We start from the raw sequence: 23,037 nt of genomic DNA on the forward strand, positions 1-23,037 counted from the left end.
TGAGTTTAATCCCCGTGTCTGCTAGTAGTTAGGATTCGGGGAGGTGTTTCGTGAATAAGGAACTTATGTGGGGGTACAGTGCCTCATCCTGGGACTGTCTTTGGAAAGTGGAGAGAATTGATCCTAACTTATTCCCCTCATTTTTCTCTTTAACTTCTATGGAGAGTAAGGTACTAATATAAAACCTCAAATTGTTGACTTTGACATGTGTAAGGCAGACCAGAAACTGATTTATTACTTTTCTATAAAATAAGTTTTAAAATTAATGTAAAGGCTAAAAAATCGCTTTGGAATCTGTGTAAAGGGATCTATTAAAATTTGCTCAGTTCGAAAACGAAAATGCAGCCAGGAACGAAAGTTAGTGAGTAGGTTAGCAGGGGGAGCACTTGAGCCTGAGTTGAGGAAGCTCTTGCTCCTGGCGCTCTGTGAAATCTGGTAGAGGGAGGGGAGCTGTCAATCAGCTGGAGCAGGAGCAACCTAACCTGCTGCAAAGAGAGGCCTCGCTGCAACTTCAACCCGGACCAGATTTCAGGCCATGGCTACTTCGTCCTTGAATGCCGTAAGGCAGATCATTCAGGGTTTGACGGGAGGAACTGGCTTCAGTCGGGTTTCGAATAAGGTAGGTAGCTGACAGCTTTTAAATTCAAAGAGTCACTAGCCTTTATTGAAGCAAAGTCAGGTTATATCAGGGGCAATTCAGGAGACTGACAATAACCCCCGCCCCAAAAAAATACCCTCACCACCTGTATAGATCTGGCTCAGGTGGCCTCATTTGGCTTTTTTAGTGTGTCTTTACACAATTTGATCGAGTATGTTAATGGTTTCCAGACTGAAGATGCAAGCAGTTGTTCCGACTGCATTGATATCATTTGGGGAAATTATATCCAGGTTGTTAATGTTTTATTACATTTTACCGGAAACATTAGCTTGGATGCAACTTACTTATTTCTACAGTCTGCGTTTTATGTGTGAAATATTCAACAGTTCCTTTCCCACGAACTAAAAGGTGCTGCAAACACTCACAATGTCACCTTTAAAATGTTGCAATTTACAGACATTGGGTAACACAATGCACTTTTATCTTTGGGATCAGGATTTGAATGAAATTAAAATCTCCCTCTAGTGGCTGCAAGGGCACTAAGCCAGCAAATAAAAACAAAAATGATGCAAGTACTCAGCAGGTCTGGCAGCATCTGTGGAGAGAGAAACAGAGTTAATGGGATGGATTTTCATGGAATTGCAGAGACTTTGTGGAGGTGTGAAAATAGTGGCTGGGACCTGATTATGGGATTCCTGACCCCATTTCCAAAATTCCCTAGCTTTGGAGAAGGTTCCAGTAGATTGGAAAATAGCAAATGTAACTTACTCAAAAAGGGAGGGAGACAGAAAGTAGGAAACTACAGACCAGTTAACCTAACACCATCTGTCGTAGGGAAAATGTTAGAAGCTATTATTAAAGATATTATAGCAGGGCACTCTGAAAAATCCAAGGCAATCAGGCAGAGTTAACATGGTTTTGTGAAAGGGAAATCATGTTTAACTAATTTATTGGAGTTTTTTTGAAGAAGTCACATATGGATAAAGGAGATGTACTGTACCAAGATTTCCAGAAGGCATTTGATAACATCAAAGGTTATTGTGGAAAATAAAAGCTCATGGTGTAGGGCGGAAAATAAAAGCTAATGGTGTAGGGGATAACATATTAGCATGGATAGAAGATTGGCTAGCAGGAAGCAGAGAGTTGGCATAAATGGGTTGTTTTCTGGTTGGCAGGATGTGACGAGTGGTGTGCCGCAGGGATCAGTGCTGGGGCCTCAGCTTTTTACAATTTATATAAATGACTTGAAGGGACCAAAGGTATGGTGGCTAAGTTTGCTGATGACACAAAAATGGATAGGAAAGTAAATTGTGAAAAGAACATAATAAAACAAAGGGACGTAGGTTAAATGAGTGGGCAAGGATCTAACAAATGGAGTATACTGTGGGCAAATCTGAAGTTGTCCATTTTGGCAGGAAGATGAAAAATGAAGCTTATTATCTAAATGATGAGAGAGTGCAGAGCACTGAGATACAGAGGGATCTGGGTGTCCTAGTGCATGAATCACAAAAAGCTAGTATGCAGGTACAGCAAGTAATTAGGAAAGCTAATAGGATATTATCATTTATTGTGAGGGGAATTGATTACAAAAGGAGGGAGGTTATGCTTCAGGTATACAGGGCACTGGTGAGACCATATCTGGAGTATTGTGTACAGTCCTGATCTCCTTATTTAAAGAAAGATGTGAATGTGTTAGCAGTTCAGAGAAGGTTTACTAGACTAACACCAGGAATGGGTGGGTTGTCTTATGAGGAAAGGTTGGACAGATTAGGCTTGTATCCACTGGAATTTAGAAGAGTAAGAGGCGACTTGACCAAAACCTTTAATATTCTGAGGAGTCCTGACAGAGTGAATGTGGAGAGGATATTTCCTCTTGTGGGAGAATCTAGAACTAGGGATCACTGTTTAACAATAAGGGGGTCACTCATTTAAGACAGCGATAAGGAGAATTTTTTTTCTCTGAGGATTGTGAGTCTTTGGAACTCTCTTTCACAAAAGGTGGTGGAAGTAGAGTCTTTGAATATTTTTAAGGCAGAGCTAGATAGATTCTTGATTAACAAGGGGGTGAAAAGTTATTGGGGGTAGGCAGGAATGTGAGGTTGAGGTTACAATCAGATCAGCCATGATTTATTGAATGACAGAGCAGGCTTGAGGGGCTGAGTTGCCTACTTTTACTCCTAATTCCTATGTTCATATTCCTGGTGCCCACAATTCTCACCAGTGTAGATTGAAGGTGAGGGCTGCAGGGCGTGAGTCTGTACCCTGCACTCCCGACTTGGCAGGCTCCAATACAGGGATAGGCATGTCCTAGTCCTCCACAATTTTCATGGAGTTGAGTCAACTTTTAAAGGACTCATGGGTCATGGCACCTCAGAGGTGTCGTGAACCATAGTTTGAACGAGGGGACCTTTTGAAAGGTAAGTTCAAAAGGTCTTACCCATGCCAAGCTATGGCCCTTCACCCACCTCCATGGCCCCCCTCCACCCAACCCCTCATGGCACCTCATATTGCCCATGTCAAGCTATGGCACTCCCATTCCCATTCACCCTGTGCTGAATCAATGAACCCTGTAAGAACAATAGGATGTGTGAAAAAGCTTTAAAAAGTCATTCATAACTTTCTACTTTCTTGAAAAGAACTCCTTTCATTACAGCCCTCTAAAAGTTTCAGTTATCCAGAGCCTTTAAGGAAATAATAGCTGAAACTACAAACACTTGAAACCTCTTTATCTTGTAGAAATAAACATTGTGCAATTGACAGAATAGATCAGGAGCAAGAGCTGTCAATCATGCAATGTTTCCCTTGGGTGCAGCTGTTTCAACACTCTAATCGATGTTTGGGCTCTCAGCCAAGCCTCATTATACATTCTTGGCTGAGAGCCTAGACATCCATTAGACTGTTGAAACAGCTACTTCAGGGAAAACATTGCTTGATTGAAAGCTTTTTCTGGCTAATAGACTGATACATTGTTGCTCCCCATTTGACTTCAGTGCAGCAATAAAATGTGGCACCCCAGGATATATTCACATTACAATTAGTTCCTAGTTCTTCACAAAAAAACCCAATATAACACCCCTCTCTCTTTAAAATATATATATTGGCTCTATGTCAATATAACTGTTCCAATCATTAACTTTTTTTCTATACTAAAGAAGATTAACAATTGACTTTTATAAATAAACTGACACCATAAGAGTCTGTTATAGCTTGTTTTTTTTTCTCCAAATTTTATTCATGGTATCACATTGGTGGTAAGATGTGCTTCCATCTTGTACATTTCGCATTCATTGCTCTCAGTGGTGAGTTGGCACGCTGCATAAGCGATGTTTTGAGTGTTGTTCCTGGTGTTGTAGGAGTTGTGCTTGATGTTGCTAATGTTATGTCAGTTGCTGGTGGTGGTATTGATGTTTCAACACTTGTTGGTGATGCTGTTGCTGTTGTTTCGCTGGTTAATGATGTTGCTGGTGTTCTTGATTACCTCTTCTGCTTTTCCAACTTGGGTGTAGGTTGAATATGGACTCTGTTCCTTATTTGCTTACCGGTTTAGGTCTCAATGATGTATGACCTTGGAGTCTCAGCTCCATCAACTACTTTTGCTGGGTTCCAGGTTTTCATGATTGGACCCAAGTTATACATATACAGTTTGTCCTTTCAACAACTCAAGCAGGGATTTGGCATGCCTGTTGAAGTATCAAATCCTACCAGTACAACAGTAAGTTGTTGTCTTAGTTCTTCATGGTCACTTGAGGGAGTATCTTGCTTGACTTATATTTTGTTCCATTCAACAGCTTTGCAATTTCATGTTAGCCTTGAGAGATGTAGATCGGTGTGACAATAAGGTTTGGGTCCTCCTTTGTCTCTCAGCATTTTGTGAGGGTTCTCTTGACCGTCTTGACATGTCTTTCTATAAACACTTCTGACTTTTGACTTTTTCAGGACTCAGCTTGACTCGTCAGGTGTGTACACCATTCTGAAGAACTGGCATTTTGTCACCTTCGCAATGCATTTGTCTGTGCTTAGTTTGATGCCAGCTTGTCTGGTTCTCTCCATGGCTTCATGTAGATGGTTGTCATGATCTTTTCCATTTACACCATAGATCTGGATATCATCAGCTGTGCCAACTGTTCCTTTGCATCCCCTGTATGTCTAGCCTACTATATGCTGGAACACATCCTAACTCACTTTAAGGCCAAAAAGTAGACTCAGGAATTTTTACCAGCCAAAGGGTGTGTTGAATGTTGTCAACAGCAAAGATTCTACAAGTTTCACATTCCAGCCATTTCTGGCCTCAAGCTTGCTGAAAACATTGCCCCAGCCAGTGCTGGTGTGATATTTCCCAGCATTGGAATAGAGTACTGATCCCTCTTTATCGTTTTATTAAGATCTTTAGGATCCAAGCAAGTTCTTAGCCACCCATTTGGCTTCTCTTTCACCACAATGGAATTTACCCAATCTGTAGGCTCGGTGGGTCTGGTGATCACCTTTCTTTCTTCCATCTCATGGAGCTCTCTTTCAAAATTTCCCTTTAGTTACATCAATACTTTACGTGGGGGATGAATGACTGGTTTCTTCTCTGGATCAATAGTGATGTGATACTCAAAATCTTCAAAGTTTTCAACTGTCTCATCAAAGTACATTTGTCCTAGATTTTTCTTGCTTCTGATTGGAGGGTGCTTTTCAATGGGTGTACCATCTTCAAACCTCAGTAATGTCACCTCTTTCATCTTATGATTTATCAAGGTAAACTGCAGTTCTTCACAACTGTTCACCCTCAGGATAGCAGGACCAGCTGTATAAGTGGAGTAGGACATATAGTTAACATCTTTTCCTTTGTTTGTTACTCTGATTTGGGTTGTTCATAGCTGTGAAAACTCTATTCTCTTGTATGCCATTAGGATGGCATTGCTCGGTTCCAGAGTGCCTTGCGTAACCATTTTCTTTTAGATTTTCAGGAAAGATCTTCTGGTGTAGTCTAGTCTGAGCAGGATGTTGTTACTCTATGTTCCGGTATCAAGTTTCAGTTTCAGGTTTATGTTTGTGAGTTTATTTCTCACCCTCTTCATGATCTGAATGGTTGTGCGAATTTCTTTTCTATGGGAACTGGCACATCCAGCCATTTCATGCATTTGTATGGTTCCTATGTCTATTACATTCTCAAACTCATTGTCATCTTCCAGGGTATGGATGTTTGGTTTCTTTTCATTTTCATTTGCCCTGTTGCTCTGACTCTGATGCCTCTTTTACCATCTTTCTTTGTTCTGTATATCTTTTCCTAGTGATTTAGCTTGCAGTTTTATTCATACTATACCCGTCATATAGTCGTCCACAGCTCCTGCACATCTTTCTCTCTGTCATGCATTCTTTTGTTACCGTTTCACTATATCAACACTGCTGTCTTTCTCTTAACTTATCTGAAAGCTAGCCGATTGGGGTCAGGGCTTCATCTGTCTACTTGTAGCTTCATGTGGCAGTGCCTGCAGCCTGCACTATTGTGAGCTTGTCCTTTCCAATCAAATCTTTTTGTACTTCAGGATCTGCAGACCTCGAAATGAGCTGACCCAGCAGCTTTTCTTCTGGATCCTTAAATTTACATTTTCTGGCTGCATTTTTTAATGATGCAATGAAATTGTCAGCAGCCTCAACAGGCCTTGGAATTCATACCAGTGGATCCGATGATTTGACTTTGGTTGGAGATGTGTGCTGATTTTTAAAAATTGTCTGGGTTCTGCTGTTGTTGTCACTCATCTCCCAGCTACTAAACAAACGTAACCCTCCCCTCTGCACCTAACAATGTGGCCAACACTCCCTTCTTCATTAGTACCTCTTAGAAAGCGACTGAATGTTAGTCCACACATTTGCTTAAGCTTCCCAAATACCTTGACGATGTCATCAGCCTCCCAATTCAACATGCGTTCACTGCTGTGGTTATCATTTTGTTTTTACATGATTCATTCAGTTTTTCTCTCTCTGACACTCATTTGGGTTGATATTTCAACCTAATTCAGCACTAAATTCATTTAAAAGGCTTGGAACTTTTACTCATAGACATCTGCTGCCACCATGTTAAGTCTTCTGGTTCCCATAAATTAGAAATAATTTCACTTTAGTCTCTAAATGCTGGAGCTTCATCGAGTATTTTCCTTTCTGCTCTCCATTGTGGCTGGTAGACTGATAGACTGATACTTTGTTGCTAGGAACATGACTCCAGTGCAGAGTAAAATGTGGCATCCAGGGATATATACTTACATAACAATTCATTTCTACCTCTTTATGAATAATATAACAATAACTTGCTTAATAATAAAACAACAACAACAACTTATATTTATGTAGAACCTTTGCCCTAATGAAACATCCCAAGGCCCTTCATAGGAACATTATAAAACAAAGTATGACACCAAAACACATAAGGATTTGTTCGGTCAGATGACCAATAGCTTGGTCAAATAAGTAGATTTTAAGGAGTGTCTTAAAGGATGAGAGTGAGGTGGAGAGGTGTAGAGAGGGTGTTCCAGAGCTTGCTGCTTAGGCAACTGAAGGCATTGCCACAATGGTGAAGCATTTAAAATTGGGCAGAATTAGAGGAGTGCAAATATCTTAGAGGGTTGTGGCACTGGAAGGGATTAATGAGATGGGGAGGGGCTAGGTCATGGAGGGATTTGAAAATATGGATGTGAATTTTAAAATCAAGATGTTGCTTGACTGGAAGCCAAAGTAGGTCAGCATGCACAGGGCTGAAGGGGAACAGGACTTATTGCCAGTTAAGTTATGGGCAGCAGAGTTTAGGATTACCTCAAGTTTTTGGGAAACCAGCAAGGAGTGCATTGGAATAGTCAAGTGTAAAGATAAGGAAGGCATGAATGAGGGTATCAGCAGCAGCTGGGACTAGGTCCGGCGATGTCATGGAGGTGGAAATAGGTGGTCTTAGTGATGACACAAATATGAGGTTAAAAGCTCATCTTGGGATCATAGTAATGCCAAGGTTGCAAACAGACTGGCGTAATCTCAGACTCTCACCACGGCGAGGGATGAAGCTGGTAGCTAGGAAAGTTTGAAGGGAACTGAAAACAATGGCTTCAGTCTTCCCAGTATTTAAATAGAGGAAATTTCTGCTTATCCGGTGCTGTGGCAATGCACTTTGAGGCCCCTCTGTTCTGCTAAACTTCTCAATATCCTACCACTTGCTATGAATATCCTTGTCTTGTTTGCCCTCCCCAAATGCATTATCTCACATTTCTCAGGATTGAATTCTATTTGTCACTTTTCTGCCCACCTGACCAGCCATTCATATTTTTCTGCAGGCCCCAGCATTTTTCAACCCATTAACCATACAGCCAAATTTTGTATCATTTGCAAACTTCTTAATCATGCCCCTAAATTTAGGGCTGGGGTTTTCCGTGTCTGCTGGCATCAGGCATGTTCGGTGGTGTGAGCGGACAATATGGTGCAATCGGTTTCACAACGGCATGAAACCCATTTGCAATTATCTGGTTAGCCCGCCGATGGCAGACCACGTTTCCTGCCATTGGACGTCAGGAACCTCATTGTAATACATGAATATATCATTGTAAGTCCAGCCCACTGGACTCAACCCCCTGCCCCCACTGGATTGTCCGCCCACGTCAGCGGGAAAACATGCTGACGTGTTTCACAACAGCACATAAGCAACCTGCACCTGGCGGGCTGCACTTTGCTCAGGACTTCAAGTTTTGTTTGCCTACCTTGCTTCAGGCACCACTTGCAGTCATCATTGCCAGGCTTCACAGACAACACCACATCACTTTTAGCGGGGCTCACAGGTAGGTCTCTACCTAGCAGATCAGCCATGTGTGGGTGGCTTTTCAATGGCTGCAGGGCTAGGGCTTGCTTGGGAAAGGGGGAAAAGTGGCCTTAGGCAAGGGAAGAGGCTGCAAAGCAAGAAATATACTAAGGAAGGAGAGTATCCTAGGTTGTGTGTGGGGACACATGTTGATCTGTGCAAGTGGCCGCAAGTTGGTGAGGACTTGGGAAGCAGTTTCCAGGGGAGATGGACATGTGAGGGTATGTGTGTGAGAATGGGTGGTGATGTCCCTTGAGCTGGCAGTGAGTGAGATGCCAGTGAATGTGTGATGGGCTTGAGTATGTGAGTTTAGAGCAATGAAATGGTTGCCATGCCCTGGCTGCATGGATGAGATCATTCACCCCCTATCTGCTTTGGAAGGCCAACCTCTTCTGTGCAGCATTGGCACTAACCACCGCTGTCACCGGCTGCCATGCTGGATTGGTGATGCTGCTGCCCATCTTGCCACCAGAGCGGGGGTAGAGGACATCACGGCAGGCCTCCACGGCATCCAAACAGTATTCCAGTAACGTGTCACTAAACCTGGGGGGCTGTAGTCTTTTTGCCTTTCGTGGCCAACTTTCTTGCAGTAGCCCTGGGCTGGAAGCACTGAGATGTGCGTGCACAGCTGGACTTTTAAGTATGGCGCCCAGCATGATGAAGCAGTGAGGTGATAGCGTGGCGGGCGAATAAGAGCCCGCCCGCCATGGAAACTGCGTGTTTCCTGGGAAAGCAACCCGGCCAGGTGGTCGAAGTTTCAGTAGGGGAGTATTTCAGGAAAAGTGACCATAATGCAGTAAATTTCAAGGTATTGGTGGGTAAGGATAACAGGAGTCCTCGGGTTAAGGTGCTTAATTGGGGGAAGGCTAATTATAACAATATTAGGCAGGAACTGAGGAATCTAGATTGGAGGCGGATGTTTGAGGGCAAATCAACAACTGACATGGGGGGCTTTAAATGTCAGTTGATAAGAATTCAGGACCGGCATGTTCCTGCTAGGATGAAGGATAAGTCTGGCAAGTTTCAGGAACCTTGGATAACAAGGGATATTGTGAGATTAGTCAAAAAGAAAAGGGAAGCAATCATAAGGGCTAGAAGGCTGGGAACAGATGAAGCCCGTGGAGAAAATAAAGCAAGTAGGAAGAAACTTAAGCAAGGAGTCAGGAGGGCTAAAAGGGGTCATGAAAAGTCACTGGCAACCAGGATTAAGGAAAATCCCAAGGCCTTTTATACATATGTAAAAAACAAGAGGGTAGCCAGGGAAAGGGTAGGCCCACTCAGGGACAGAGGTGGGAATCTGTGTGTGGAGCCAGAAGAAATGAGAGAGATACTAAATGAATACTTCTCATCAGTATTCACCAAAGAGAAGGACTGAGTGGTCGATTTGTCTAGGGAAGAGTGTGTAGATAGTCTGGACCATGTTGAGATCAAAAAAGAGGTGTTAGGCGTCTTGAAGAGTATTAAGGTGGATAAGTCCCCAGGGCCAGATGGGATCTACTCCAGAGTACTGAGGGAGGCAGGGAGGGGATTGCTGGGGCCTTGACAGAAATCTTGTATCCTCACTGGCTATGGGTGAGGTCCCAGAGGACTGGAGAATGGCCAATGTTGTTCCATTGTTTAAGAAGGGTAGCAGGGTTAATCCAGGAAACTACAGGCCGGTGAGCCTTACGTCAGTGGTAGGGAAATTATTGGAGAAAATTATTTGTGACAGGATTTACTAGCATTTGGAAGCAAATGGGCATATTAGTGAGAGGCAGCATGGTTTTATGAAGGGGAGGTCGTGTCTCACTAACTTGATCGAGTTTTTCGAGGAAGTGACAAAGATGATCGACAGTGGAAGGGCAGTGGATGTTATATACATGGATTTCAGTAAGGCCTTTGACAAGGTCCCTCATGGCAGACTGGTACAGAAAGTAAAGTTGCATGGGATCAGAGGTGAGCTGGCAAGATGGATACAGAATTGGCTTGGTCATAGAAGACTGAGGGTAGTAGTGGAAGGGTGCTTTTCTGAATGGAGAGCTGTGACTAGTGGAGTTCCACAGGGATCAGTGCTGGGATCTTTGCTGTTTGTAGTATACAAAAGATTTGGAGGAAAATGTAACTGGGCTAATTAGTAGGTTTGCAGACGACACTAAGGTTGGAGGAGTTGCAGATAGCGAAGAGGATTGTCAAAGGATACAACGGGATATAGGTCGGTTGGAGACTTGGGCAGAGAAATGGCAGATGGAGTTTAATCCGGACAAATGCGAGGTAATACACCACCCTCATCGACTGTCCTTGTCACTTCTTCAAAAAATTTAATTAAGTTAGTCAGACACAAGCTTCCCTTAACAAATCCATGCTGGCTGTCCTTGATTAATCCGTGTTCCTCTAAATGGTGATTTATACTGTCATGTCTCAAGCCAGTGAGGGTTGAAAATTATGGTCAAAGCCTGGGTTACATTTCATTCAGGCCTGGTGATTTATCCACTTGCAAGAATGCTCAGCATCTTAATTTTTCCTCCCTCACCATGTTTATCCCATCCAACATTTGGCGCTTCTCCTCCTTAACTACAACATCTGCTTTGTCCTGCTCTCTGAGAACAAATGAAAAGTACTCATTAAGAACATGCCCACGTCTTCCATCTCCACACACGAGTTATCTTGTTGGTTTCTAATTGGCTGTATTCTTCATTTAGTTATCCTCTTACTCTTTATGTATTTGTAAAACAACTTTGGGTTTTCCAATTTTTTTCATGCCTATTCTTTGCTTTTCTGATTTCACCAGTGCACTTTCTATTGAGCTCTTCGCATCTAAGCTTTCTTTTTTTTGCCTTATCCTATTCTTGACATTCTTTGGTTGTTGATTCTTTAACATCCACGGGGTTCTAGATTTGAGTCCCACTCTTTTTTGATACTTGCCTTTGAAAGTTGGCCAGTTCTTTGTGCTGAGGTGCATTCAGGTGAAGGGATCGGTAGATGTTTGTAAAAGATTGAGAAGATTTGGGAGTATTACACTTATGCATGTTACTCACTCTTATGCCTAAAATCCCACCATCTTTCATGTCGCATAATTGATTATCACATCTGTTACGCATTTCTCTTGGCACAAATATGGAGGAAATTCAAGGCCCTTATGTTTCAGATGAGTCAAAACCATTTTATCTCCATGTCAACAAAACTGAGACCCTCTTTTATTTTGCCTCTGGCTGCTTACAGTGTCCATTGTTACAATTGGTCACTTGGCAAGGTCCCCCAATTTGTTATGATCCTGGACTAGATACCCCAAATTGTTAACCTCCCGAATGGGACCCCAATTTTGTTATGCTCCCATGTGAGGAGGAATGAGCTGGCTCCCCCCTTTATTCAACCCCCTCAGTTGGTCGCAACAAGCTTAATTTAAAAGGGATTCCTTCCCTTGTGGATACCCTTTTCCCAGCCCAAATGTATTTACGTTTCAGAAGGAGTCAATATAAGGCTTTCTTGAGTCAAAGAAACAATAAGTTTATTAGTTACTAAAAACCCGAGAAAAATAATAAAAACACAATACATGTATACACACATCAGAAGTGAGAAGTTGAGTACAAAAATAAAAGTTTAAAAAAGATTTATGAATCAGTTTTTGGCTTGTATGTGAGGAATGATGGCGAAATGTTAAAGCTGACTTTGGTAGTTGAGCAGTTGGTTTGGAGACGCTTGGTTATGCAGGTTAGCTGAAGGAGTTTTCCTGTCTTCTCCTTGACTGGGGCTTTGCTGACTTGCCTCCAGCCAGAGGGATGGAGATAGACTTTTACCTGTAGGCTACAGAGATGTCTAGTTGATGTTCTTCTGCTGTGATCTTCACAGCACATACTAGCACATAAGATCACACTAGAACACCCAGATCAGAACACACAATTGCTAGTACTTCTTTCTCTATTTGGGCATACCGCTGCAGTGGAGCATGTAAGTTATGGGCCAATATAATATTCTGAAAGTGGCTAAACAGGAAATCTTGACATCCAAGGCAACTAATAAATTACACCACAGTGAAAGTTGCAACAAAACTTCAAAGGATTGAAAGAAGACCACAAGGGATTTTTTCCTTGAATAACCTTATTTCAGCTCAAACTACACTAATCCTCCAAGCACCAAAAGCTTTGGTATAACACAGAATCAACAACAACTCTGCTGCTTTCCTAATTCAGCTGAAAAGATGAAGTTTTATTGTAGTGTGGAGTTCATATTGCCTTTTGTTCATTAAAACGTCTTCTATCTTCTGGGTAACCATTGTAAAGACCCAGACCAACCCCACAGGACTCCCCCCATGCCCCCCCATCCTCCAACAATCCCACCTCATCCCCCCACCAACCTCATCCCCCCACCAACCTCATCCCCCCACCAACCTCATCCCCCACCAACCTCATCCCCCCGACCTTTGACTCTCCACCCGCGACCTCAAACCCACCCACCCCCATGGCCTTGGACCTCCCACCCGACCTACACAACCACTGACCTCTGGACACCCCCACTAATCTGCAGCCCGACCTCCGGACACCCCCACTTGATCTCCCGACCCCCAGAACACCCCCTGACCTCCTGGCTACTTGCTGACCTCCCAACACCACTCTCCCTCCCCTCCCACGGTCCAGAATCCCCATCACCTCCCACCCCTGACCTTCAGAACCCCCACCCCTGACCTTCAGACCCCCCCCCCAACCGCCTGACCCCCAGAACCCCCACACTTTTCGACACTAGTCAGAAGTTACAGCCCATTATCTTGGTAACAGTTTGCTGCAGTGACCAATTGCAGAGCATTTGTCAATAAAGCTCCAGCAATTATACATCATTAATGAAGAATACTGAATAATGCATTTGCACAAGAAGTATTGGCAAAACTGTTTATGGGAATCACTGAAGTCTTAAAACTGAATGCAAAAACAAGCTAAAGAAACCTGAAACTGTTAGTGTGTGTTAATTGTTAAAGGTGATTAGAAGGCTATAAGTTACTTTCCAAATTACCAGCACATTTTTAAAACCATACAAATTTTGTTTCATTTATGGTCTCATCTGGAATCCAAAATTGACTTACAGTTGTCCATAGGTTCTACCCTCCGCTAATGTAAGTTCATCCAAAACTACCGCCCACGTCCTAACTTGTACCAGCTCCTGTTCAGCCATCACTCCTATACCAACTGATGTATGTTTGCTCCTTGTTAAGCAATATCTTGACTTTCCAGTTGTTATCCTTGTTTTCAAATTCCTCCATGGCCTCACTCCTCTCTATCTCAATAACCTCCTTCAGCCTCACAACTTTCCAAGATGCCAATGCTCCTCTAATTCTGACCTCTTGAGCATATCTGATCCTAATTACTCCATCAGTAATGGCGTCCCTCTTCCGTGGCTACGTTCGCTGCCGGATGTCCCTGGAGAAGGAGCACGCGGTGTCTGCTGGCACTCTCGAGGCCTTCCGTGCTTGGTGGGCACCGCGGGGACTGGGGTGTTTTGTTGACCCCTTTAATCACATTTTGATTTAAAGTTTGTAAGTTTCCTTTAAACTTTGTTCTTGGTTTTATAGCTGACCTGAATTAGGGGCTGTGCCTGATTTATCCCAATTTTGTTGATTTGGTTTTCATTTAAAAGATTATCAGTAATGGCCATGCCTTCACCTGTCAAAGATTTAAGCTCTGGAATTCCCTCCCTAAACCTTGCTGCCTTTCCACCTTTCTCTCCTCCTTTAAGACACTCCTTAAAACCTATCCCTTTGACCAAGTTTTTTTGTCATCTGCCATAATATCCCTTTTGTGGCCCGGTGTCAAATTTTACTTTAGAATTCTCCTGTGCAGTGCCTTGGGATGTGATACTACTTTAAAAGCGCTACACAAATAAAAATTGTTATTGTCATTATATTTTAGGACATTTTTAGAGACATAGAGTAAGCACAGTATTATATCTTTCAATGAGAGAAAGAAAGAACAGACTTACATTTATACACTGCCTTTCAATCAGTAGCCAATGAAGCAATTTTGAAGTGTAGTAATTGTCTTGTTGGAAACAAGGCAGCTCATTTGTGCACAGCAAAGTCCCTGAGAGATCGTCAAAATAGTGCCAATGGATCTTTAAATGTCCATCCGAGAAGCTAGACAAGCTTTCAGTTTAATGCCCTTAAGGAACAGTATTTGTTGTTTAGCAAAACAGTACTTTTAAAAAGGCAATCTAAATTTATAATGGAATTACAATTGTGCCTTTTTCTAGATGACTGTTGTTTCAGCTTGTCCTGGGAAAATAGTCTGCGAGATGAAAGTGGAACAGGAACATGTGAACCAAGCAGGCACACTGCACGGAGGAATGACAGCCACTCTTGTGGATGTGGTATCAACAATAGCCTTACTTAATACAGAACGTGCGCTACCAGGAGTTAGTATAGACATGAATATAACGTGAGTGCAATTTTCAGAACTTGGTCAATATTACTAAACTGTTTTGGCGATATGGTAGCAGTACTGAAGCCTCATCGCACAGCAACTAATTCACTGCAGTGGTGTAGTGGCTAGTTTTGAGGTGCAGGAGCTCTAAGAAAATGTGTTGGCCATATAATTTCTAAATCTGTTATTATGTTGTTTTCCTGTAAGTTATGCTTTTTAAGTGAAAAATATTAGTGCCGGTAGGCATTTTATTTTGAACTGTGTGGTATTTTGAATCACAAGTCTTTAGCATAGCTTCAGCATTCCATTATGCAACAGTTTAATTATTTAATTGAAGCCTATTAAAAACATGAATTACAGAAAAATTTGCTTACTTCTGACTGGAGGGTGGTATATAGAGGGAGCCACTGCTTTTCTTGATTTATATTTATAACATACACCTGGGTTTACAGGGCAGAATTTCAAAATTTGCAGATGATGCAAGACTTGGAAGTGTGAACTGTGAGGAGGATGGTAATAGACTTCAAGAGGATATAGACAGGCTGGTGGAATGAGCAGCTACGTGACAGTTGAAATTCAATGTATGGAAGTGATACATTTTGATCAGCAGAATGAGGGGAGGTGACATAAAATAAAGGGTACAATTCCAAAGAGAATGCAGAAGCAGAGGAACCAGGGTGTGTGTAAATAAATCATTGAAGGTAGCAGGGCAGGTAAGGGAATCAGTTAATAAATGATACTGAATTCTGGGTTTTATAAATAGAGGCACAGACAGAGTGACTTGTTTTTTGTTTCAATGATGCACACAAGCCATTGACACTGTAACTGGGCTAACTTTATTGATAACATGTTTTCTTAACATGAACACATATCTGCAATAACTGAATGCTATCAAGACAGGTTCCAACATGTACTATTTGACCTTCAAACCCCAGGTCAGGTGACCCCCTATCTAGTACAGAGTACCATATAGTATCTAATACTGGAGTCTACTGCCACAATCAACTATTATCCCTTTTTTTATACACCTCAAGTACACAGTCTTTTATCTATTCTTTCTCACTGTTTTGATCAGTCTGTTTTGTCTTTTACTCATCTCTGTATCTAAGGTTTTTTTTTCACAATCCTTCCACTGGATGTTCTGAATGGTGGTAGAGGTGATTTTGAAGGACAAGGAGCCTTCTCCAGCTCTGTGTCATTATCACTCCTTGGATAGTCTTCTGGACTCTCAGGCTTTGTCTGGTTATCTGTTGCTTCACTGGTGCATTCCGGGTTTTTGATCTTCAGCTCCACTTTCTGGTTTAGAGCAGGGTTGCGTTTCATTTGTTTTCTGTAAGAATTTCTGGTTGCTCCTGTATTGTCCGTTTGGAGTCTGCACTATGTAAGACCTTGGTTCTCCTGTGATTCCTGTGACAACATTAGGATTCCAGATCCCTTCATGCTGAATCCTCACTCTCTCGTCCATGTTCAGGTCATGCAGAGGTGGGGCACCTCGATCAAAGTACTGTTTCTGCTTCTGCTGTCTCAGCTTGAGCAAATCTGTTGTAGCTCACTGGCTGTGGAAATAACAGTTGGGGTGCAGTTGGAAGCTTAGTTCTTAGTCTTCTCCCATCAGGAGCTGTGTTGGAGATGATCCAATGCCCTCTAATGGAGTATTCCTGAAATCCAGCAGAGCCAGGTAGGGGTCTCTTCCACCTGCCTTTGCCGCTGTCAATAGGTGTTTTAATGCCTGCACTGTAATTTCCACCATTCTGTTGGATTGTGGATATTTGGGCCTTGACGTATTGTGGCAAAACTCCCAGTCCTGTGCAAATTTGCGAAACTCAGTGCCTGAAAATTATGGACTATTATCTGAAATGAGCATTTCAGATATGAAGTGTGAGCAAAAATTGATTTTAAATGATATATTACAGTGATGCTCTTACTATCATTTTTCAGTAGTACAGACTCAAAAAACTTTTATAAAACACTGGTTCAGCCTCAGTGGGAAGTATGTGAAGGTTTTAGAAAGAGTGCAGAAAAGATGTACAGGAATGATTCTGAGGGTGACTTCAGTTATGTGGATAGATTGGTGAAGCTGGAGCTGTTCTCCTTGGAGAAGAGTGGTTGAGAGGAGATTTGTTAGATGTGTTCAAAATCATGAAGGGTCTGGATAGAACAAATGGGAAGGAACAATTCCATTCGGCAGAAGGTTGAGAACCTTAAGGTGATTAACAAAAGAACCAAAGGTGAGGAAAAACTTAGGCAACAAATGGTTTGGATCTGGAATGCAACTGCTTGACAGTGCGGTGGAGCCAGATTCAATGCAGTTTTCAAAAGGGAACTGGATAATTATCTGAAGAGAAAAAATTTTACAGGGCTACAATGAAAATGTGGAGAAATGAGACTAGCTGATTTTCTGTTGCAGAGAACTGACAAAGAGACAGTGTGCTAAATGACCTCCTTCTGTGCTGTAACCATTCTATGATTCTAGTATAGATATATTCAAGGAAGTTGATAAACACTCAGGGAAGAAAGAAACTGAAGATTACCTGATAGTGTGATCAAGAAGGCTGGGAAGAGGCTTGTGTGGAATATAAACACCAACATGATGTAGTGGGCCAAATGGCCTGCTTCTGTGCTGTAAATTCCATGTAAAGCTCCCAGCAGGGAATAGAAACACTATACTGTGTTTCACATCCTCAGGCCATCACTGCGAATAAATTAATGTGAATCACGCTCTCTCCCTCTCTCCACACTCTCTCTCTACCTCCCGCCCCCTCACAGTTTCCTTCCCTCCACCCCCTCACACACTCTCTCTCCCCTTACCCCACAAACACTCTCTTAACCCACCCCCTCACACTCTCTCTCTCTCTCTCTCTCTCTCTCTCTCTTTCATACTGGCTCCAGTCACTTACTCAGACCTCGGTGGGCCCCCCTCCAGTTACCTCACGCCCCTCTTGGGCTCACCTGGGCCCCGCACTGGCTGCCTTGTACTCTGCTCCAGCCCGTCTGGGTGCCGCACCGACTGCCTCGTGCTCCACTCCGGCCCCTCTGGGCCTCGCTGCTCCTGGAACTTACATTCAACACGTACCTTCCCACATTTTGCTGCTCGTCCAGTCACAGGCTGGTTTTTCTCTGCATTTGCTGCTGGTAGGCTCACTAGTGAGCTAGCAGCAGCAAATGCAGGGAGGAACTGCCTGTGATTGGGTGAGCAGCTTTACAGCATTTTTCAATTCTAAGTCCTGACGAGGACTTGGAAAAATTTATTAATTTTGCTTCCAATCTCCACCCCTCCATCATTTTCACGTGGTCCATCTCTGACACTTCCCTTCCCTTCCTTGACCTCTCTGTCTCAATCTCTGGTGATAGACTGTCCACCAATATCCATTACAAACCCACCGACACCCACAGCTATCTCGACTACAGCTCCTCACACCCCACTTCCTGTAAGGACTCCATCCCATTCTCTCAGTTCCTTCGCCTCCGTCGCATCTGTTCCGATGATGCTACATTCAAAAACAGTTCCTCTGACATGTCCTCCTTCTTCCTTAACCGAGGTTTTCCACCAACGGTCGTTGACAGGGCCCTCAACCGTGTCCGGCCCATCTCCCGCGCATCCGCCCTCACTCCTTCTCCTCCCTCCCAGAAACATGATAGGGTCCCCCTTGTCCTCACTTATCACCCCACCAGCCTCCGCATTCAAAGGATCATCCTCCGCCATTTCCGCCAACTCCAGCATGATGCCACTACCAAACACATCTTCCCTTCACCCCCCTTATCGGCATTCCGTAGGGATCGCTCCCTCCGGGACACCCTGGTCCACTCCTCCATCACCCCCTACTCCTCAACCCCCTCCTATGGCACAACCCCTTGCCCACGCAAAAGATGCAACACCTGCCCCTTCACTTCCTCTCTCCTCACCGTCCAAGGACCCAAACACTCCTTTCAAGTGAAGCAGCATTTCACTTGCATTTCCCCCAACTTAGTCTACTGCATTCGTTGCTCCCAATGTGGTCTCCTCTACATTGGAGAGACCAAACGTAAACTGGGCGACCGCTTTGCAGAACACCTGCGGTCTGTCCGCAAGAATGACCCAAACTTCCCTGTCGCTTGCCATTTTAACACTCCACCCTGCTCTCTTGCCCACATGTCTGTCCTTGGCTTGCTGCATTGTTCCAGTGAAGCCCAACGCAAACTGGAGGAACAACACCTCATCTTCCGACTAGGGACTTTACAGCCTTCCGGACTGAATATTGAATTCAACAACTTTAGGTCGTGAGTCCCCTCCCCCATCCCCACCCCCTTTCTGTTTCCCCCTTCTTTTTTTTCCCAATAAATTATAAAGATTTTCCTTTTCCCACCTATTTCCATTATATAAAATAAAAAAAAAACCCACTAGAGCTATACCTTGAGTGCCCTACCATCCATTCTTAATTAGCACATTCGTTTAGATAATATCACCAACTTTAACTTTAACACCTATGTGTTCTATTGTACTATTGTTGTTGACATCTTTTGATGATCTGCTTCTATCACTGCTTGTTTGTCGCTACAACCACACCAACCCCCTCCACCTCTCTGTCTCTCTATCTCTCCGCCCCCCACACACACACCTTAAACCAGCTTATATTTCAGCTCTTTCCTGGACTCGAACTCAAGTTCTGTCGAAGGGTCATGAGGACTCGAAACGTCAACTCTTTTCTTCTCCGCCGATGCTGCCAGACCTGCTGAGTTTTTCCAGGTAATTCTGTTTTTGTTTTGGATTTCCAGCATCCGCAATTTTTTTGTTTTTATCTTTGAGTTGGACAAGCTTGCATTAAATAGAAGGTGCTGGAGCAGTGCTCCAGTGCACCCAGACAGCACTACACCCCTGATTCACTGCCCATAATTTATATAAATAGTAGTTAACCATAATCCGCGAGGGACTAAATTGTTTCATTCCCTCACCACTTCACTGGTGTGTCAACCTAGATTATGTCCTCAAGTCTCTGGAGTGGGACTTCAACCCACAATCTTATGACTCAGGTGAGCTTTTTTTATTCATTCATGGGGTGTGGGCACGGCCTGCTAGGCCAGCATTTATTGCCCACCCTTAATTGTCCTTGTACAGAGGGCATTTTAAGAGTCGACCACATTGCTGTGGGCCTGGAGTCACATGTAGGCCAGACCAGGTAAAGATGGCAGATTTCCTTCCCTAAAGGACATTAGTAAAGCAGATGGGTTTTGACAATAATCGAGGGCATTTCTCCCTTTTATAGAGAGACACAACTGGTTATATAGCTTGAGGAGCAAAGCAAGGAGGCAAGTCTCCATGAACTATCACAGCTGGTATGGGGATTGAACCCAAGCCATTGGCATTATTTTATACCACACTCTAGCCATCTGGCCAACTGAACTAACCAACCCTATATACAGGATTGTTTTCAAATGTAAGATGTTGTAGTGATGCTAAGGATATTTAGAACTGCATGTATGTTCTGTTAGCAGAGAGTAGAGCTTTAAAAAAGTAGGACATAGATTCACAAAGCACAGAAGGAAGCCAGTCAGCATATTTAGTCAGGGCTCTTTGAAAGAGCTATCCTATTAACCCCAAACTGTTTTAATGTAGTAAATATTGCAGCCAATTTGCGCAGAACAATGTCCAACAAAAAGCAACGAGATAAATGATTAAATATTCTGTTGGCTGGGCGATGACATATTGCCTGGCCAGGGCATCAGCAATAACTCCCCTGCCCTTCTTTGAAAAGTGCCCTGGGATCTTTTACATACATTTGAAAGGCAAATGGGGCCTCAGTTGAATGTTTCTTTCAAAAAATGATGTACCTGACAGAGTTGCATTCCCTCACCACTTCACTGGTGTGTCAACCTAGATTATGTCCTCAAGTCTCTGGAGTGGGACTTCAACCCACAATCTTGTGACTCAGGTGAGCTTTTTTTATTCATTCATGGGATGTGGGTGTCGCATGCTATGCCAGCATTTCTTGCCCACCCTTAATTGTCCTTGTACAGAGGGCATTTTAAGATTTAACATTGCTGTGGGCCTGGAGTCACATGTAGGCCAGACCAGGTAAAGATGGCCGATTTCCTTCCCTAAAGGACATTAGTGAACCAGATGGGTTTTTACAATAATCGACAATGGTTTCATGGTCATCATCAGACTTTTAATTCCAGACATTTTATTGAATTCAAATGATGGGATTCGAACCCAGGTCCCCAGAGCATTACCCTGGGTCTCTGGAATACCAGTCTAGTGACAATACTACTATGCCACCACCTCCCCATATGTGTGTTAAAAACTGAGTTACAGCTAATAATGGGTGTGAACCTCAGGTATACCAGTCCTTTCAATTGACCTACTATTAAGAGTGGATTGGCTTCTTCCATATTGATCAAGTACAACAGGCGGATCAACTAAAGAGCAACATGGAGTGTGTCCTTGCTGGAGATATTGATGAGGAGGAGGATCCTGGCCTACCATCTAGAAAACAGCGTGAATTGGAATTAATTTGGGAGGAAAGTGAAATTGCACAATAGGATTTATTTTTGATTTCTTTTTAAATTAACATTAATATCCAATAACAATTATGGTTTTTCCTGATAGCTAGAAATGTATTTTTGTGTGACTTGTCATTACTCCTCCTTTTAGATACATGAATGCAGCTAAACTGGGAGAGGATATTATCATAACTGCTCAGGTGCTAAAGGAAGGTAAATCTCTTGCATTTACAACTGTGGATTTGACAAGCAAAGTAACAGGAAAACTCCTAGCTCAAGGCCGACACACAAAGTATTTAGGCAGCTGAACAATTGATTCTCACAAAATGTACTTGTTGTGTTTGAATGGAATTACTCTGTCCGAGGAAAATGTAACACAGAAATTAAAGAATTTAATTTCATATTTTGTAGACTTTGCTTTCAATTTACTTACCACGTGTCCATGTTTAGTCTTAGTGCTGAAAATAAAAACAAAAAATTGTACTGTAGGCCAAATATGTTTTAATTTAAGACTGCCAGATAGTGCTGTTATGACGTGGCAGATTATGTGTGCCAGGTGGACCAAATCCATGAAGGAAACTTAGTCACGCTATCACAACAGTTTTGCTATTTGTATTTATTTCAAGATGTGTGCACTGAGTTCAGAAGTAATAAGTCCACCAAGACTTTAAGAGATTTTTAAAAATTAAATTAAAATATTTATTAACAGAATAAAAGATGTCAAGCACTTACAGAAGACTACAAATTACTACTATAATAACTCCTAAAATTCTTAATTAACCTGACTCCCAGTTACACCCCCTTTAAGATTATGGTCCAAAAATAGATTTGATTTTAAACAGATCCAGCAAATTTACACAATACCCTAGAGAGTGGAATTCCAAATGCCTTTATTCAGCTTCAGTTTTGGTAGGTAGCAGACTTATGCACAAATACTGGAGGCTTCATTAAGACTACTTTGCACATTTCTGTTAGATCTCACAATGCCTTCTCCTGACACATAGCCTCATTCTCCTTTATGTATGTTTCTCTTAATATGTAAATTCTATTGTTTCATATGTCTTTGAAACTATATCCTCTTCACAATATAAAAATCTTCATGTTGCTACTATTTATTGTCAGTAATCTTTAGGAAAAATGAACACATTCCTTAGCTTTGCTTACCTGGCTAATTATAAACAGATTAAAATCTCTTTGAAATCCAAATCTCCCTTCATTTATTTAAAAATGCAAATTCCCTTCACACCTTACATGCTAAGCCAGCATCCATATTTACTCATTAGCATGTCAATCACCTAGCTTCTTTAGATGAGTTAAAGCTTGCAGTCTACTTGACTCCAAATGTGACACACAGACCTAACTATACTTACCCCCATAAACCTACTTTCCAATAAACCAGAAAAATATAATGAAAATTATTATACTCTCATGGCAGTGTTCCATCCTAATGATGCTGGGCACTTAAATTCAATACACTACAGAAAGTCAACTTGTTTCAGACTAGCACCATTCAGTTTAACTTGTGAAATGCTCTTTTTAGCCAGAAGCAAGAACAAAAAGTGCAGGCACTAACTCACCAAGTGAGTCAGCAGCGGTGAAGAGAACAGACATGTTACTGCTTCAATATAGACCCTTTGTCAGAACTGGAAGACCTACACTTGACTTGTCTGTTCTCCCCACAGATGGTAACTGACCTGCTGTGCGCCGCCTAGATTTTTCTGTTTTTGTTTCATTTCCAAAATCTGCAGTATTTTACTATT

The 23,037-nt window shown here is 42.5% G+C and overlaps 1 protein-coding gene across 1 annotated transcript; it reads left to right on the forward strand.

Annotated features, from left to right (window-relative positions):
* The first annotated feature begins 402 nt into the window (after positions 1-402).
* acot13 (acyl-CoA thioesterase 13) lies at positions 403-21,678 on the forward strand. Its single transcript, XM_041184849.1, has 3 exons — positions 403-619; positions 14,631-14,815; positions 21,429-21,678. Exons 1-3 carry the CDS (start codon positions 536-538, stop codon positions 21,583-21,585), a joined length of 426 nt encoding a protein of 141 aa, XP_041040783.1. The 5' UTR covers positions 403-535; the 3' UTR covers positions 21,586-21,678.
* Positions 21,679-23,037: the final 1,359 nt, after the last annotated feature.

Source organism: Carcharodon carcharias, chromosome 3 (assembly GCF_017639515.1).
Source record: "Carcharodon carcharias isolate sCarCar2 chromosome 3, sCarCar2.pri, whole genome shotgun sequence".
In the NCBI taxonomy this organism is placed as follows: Eukaryota; Metazoa; Chordata; class Chondrichthyes; order Lamniformes; family Lamnidae; genus Carcharodon; species Carcharodon carcharias.

What these genes read in the sequence shown, in the direction of transcription:
- acot13 (XM_041184849.1), top strand. Translation starts at nt 536, where the DNA reads ATGGCTACTTCGTCCTTGAATGCCGTAAGGCAGATCATTCAGGGTTTG. An exon ending in TCAGTCGGGTTTCGAATAAG is followed by an intron (nt 620 to 14,630) that starts GTAGGTAGCTGA and finishes GCCTTTTTCTAG; the next exon opens with ATGACTGTTGTTTCAGCTTG. An exon ending in AGTATAGACATGAATATAAC is followed by an intron (nt 14,816 to 21,428) that starts GTGAGTGCAATT and finishes TCCTCCTTTTAG; the next exon opens with ATACATGAATGCAGCTAAAC.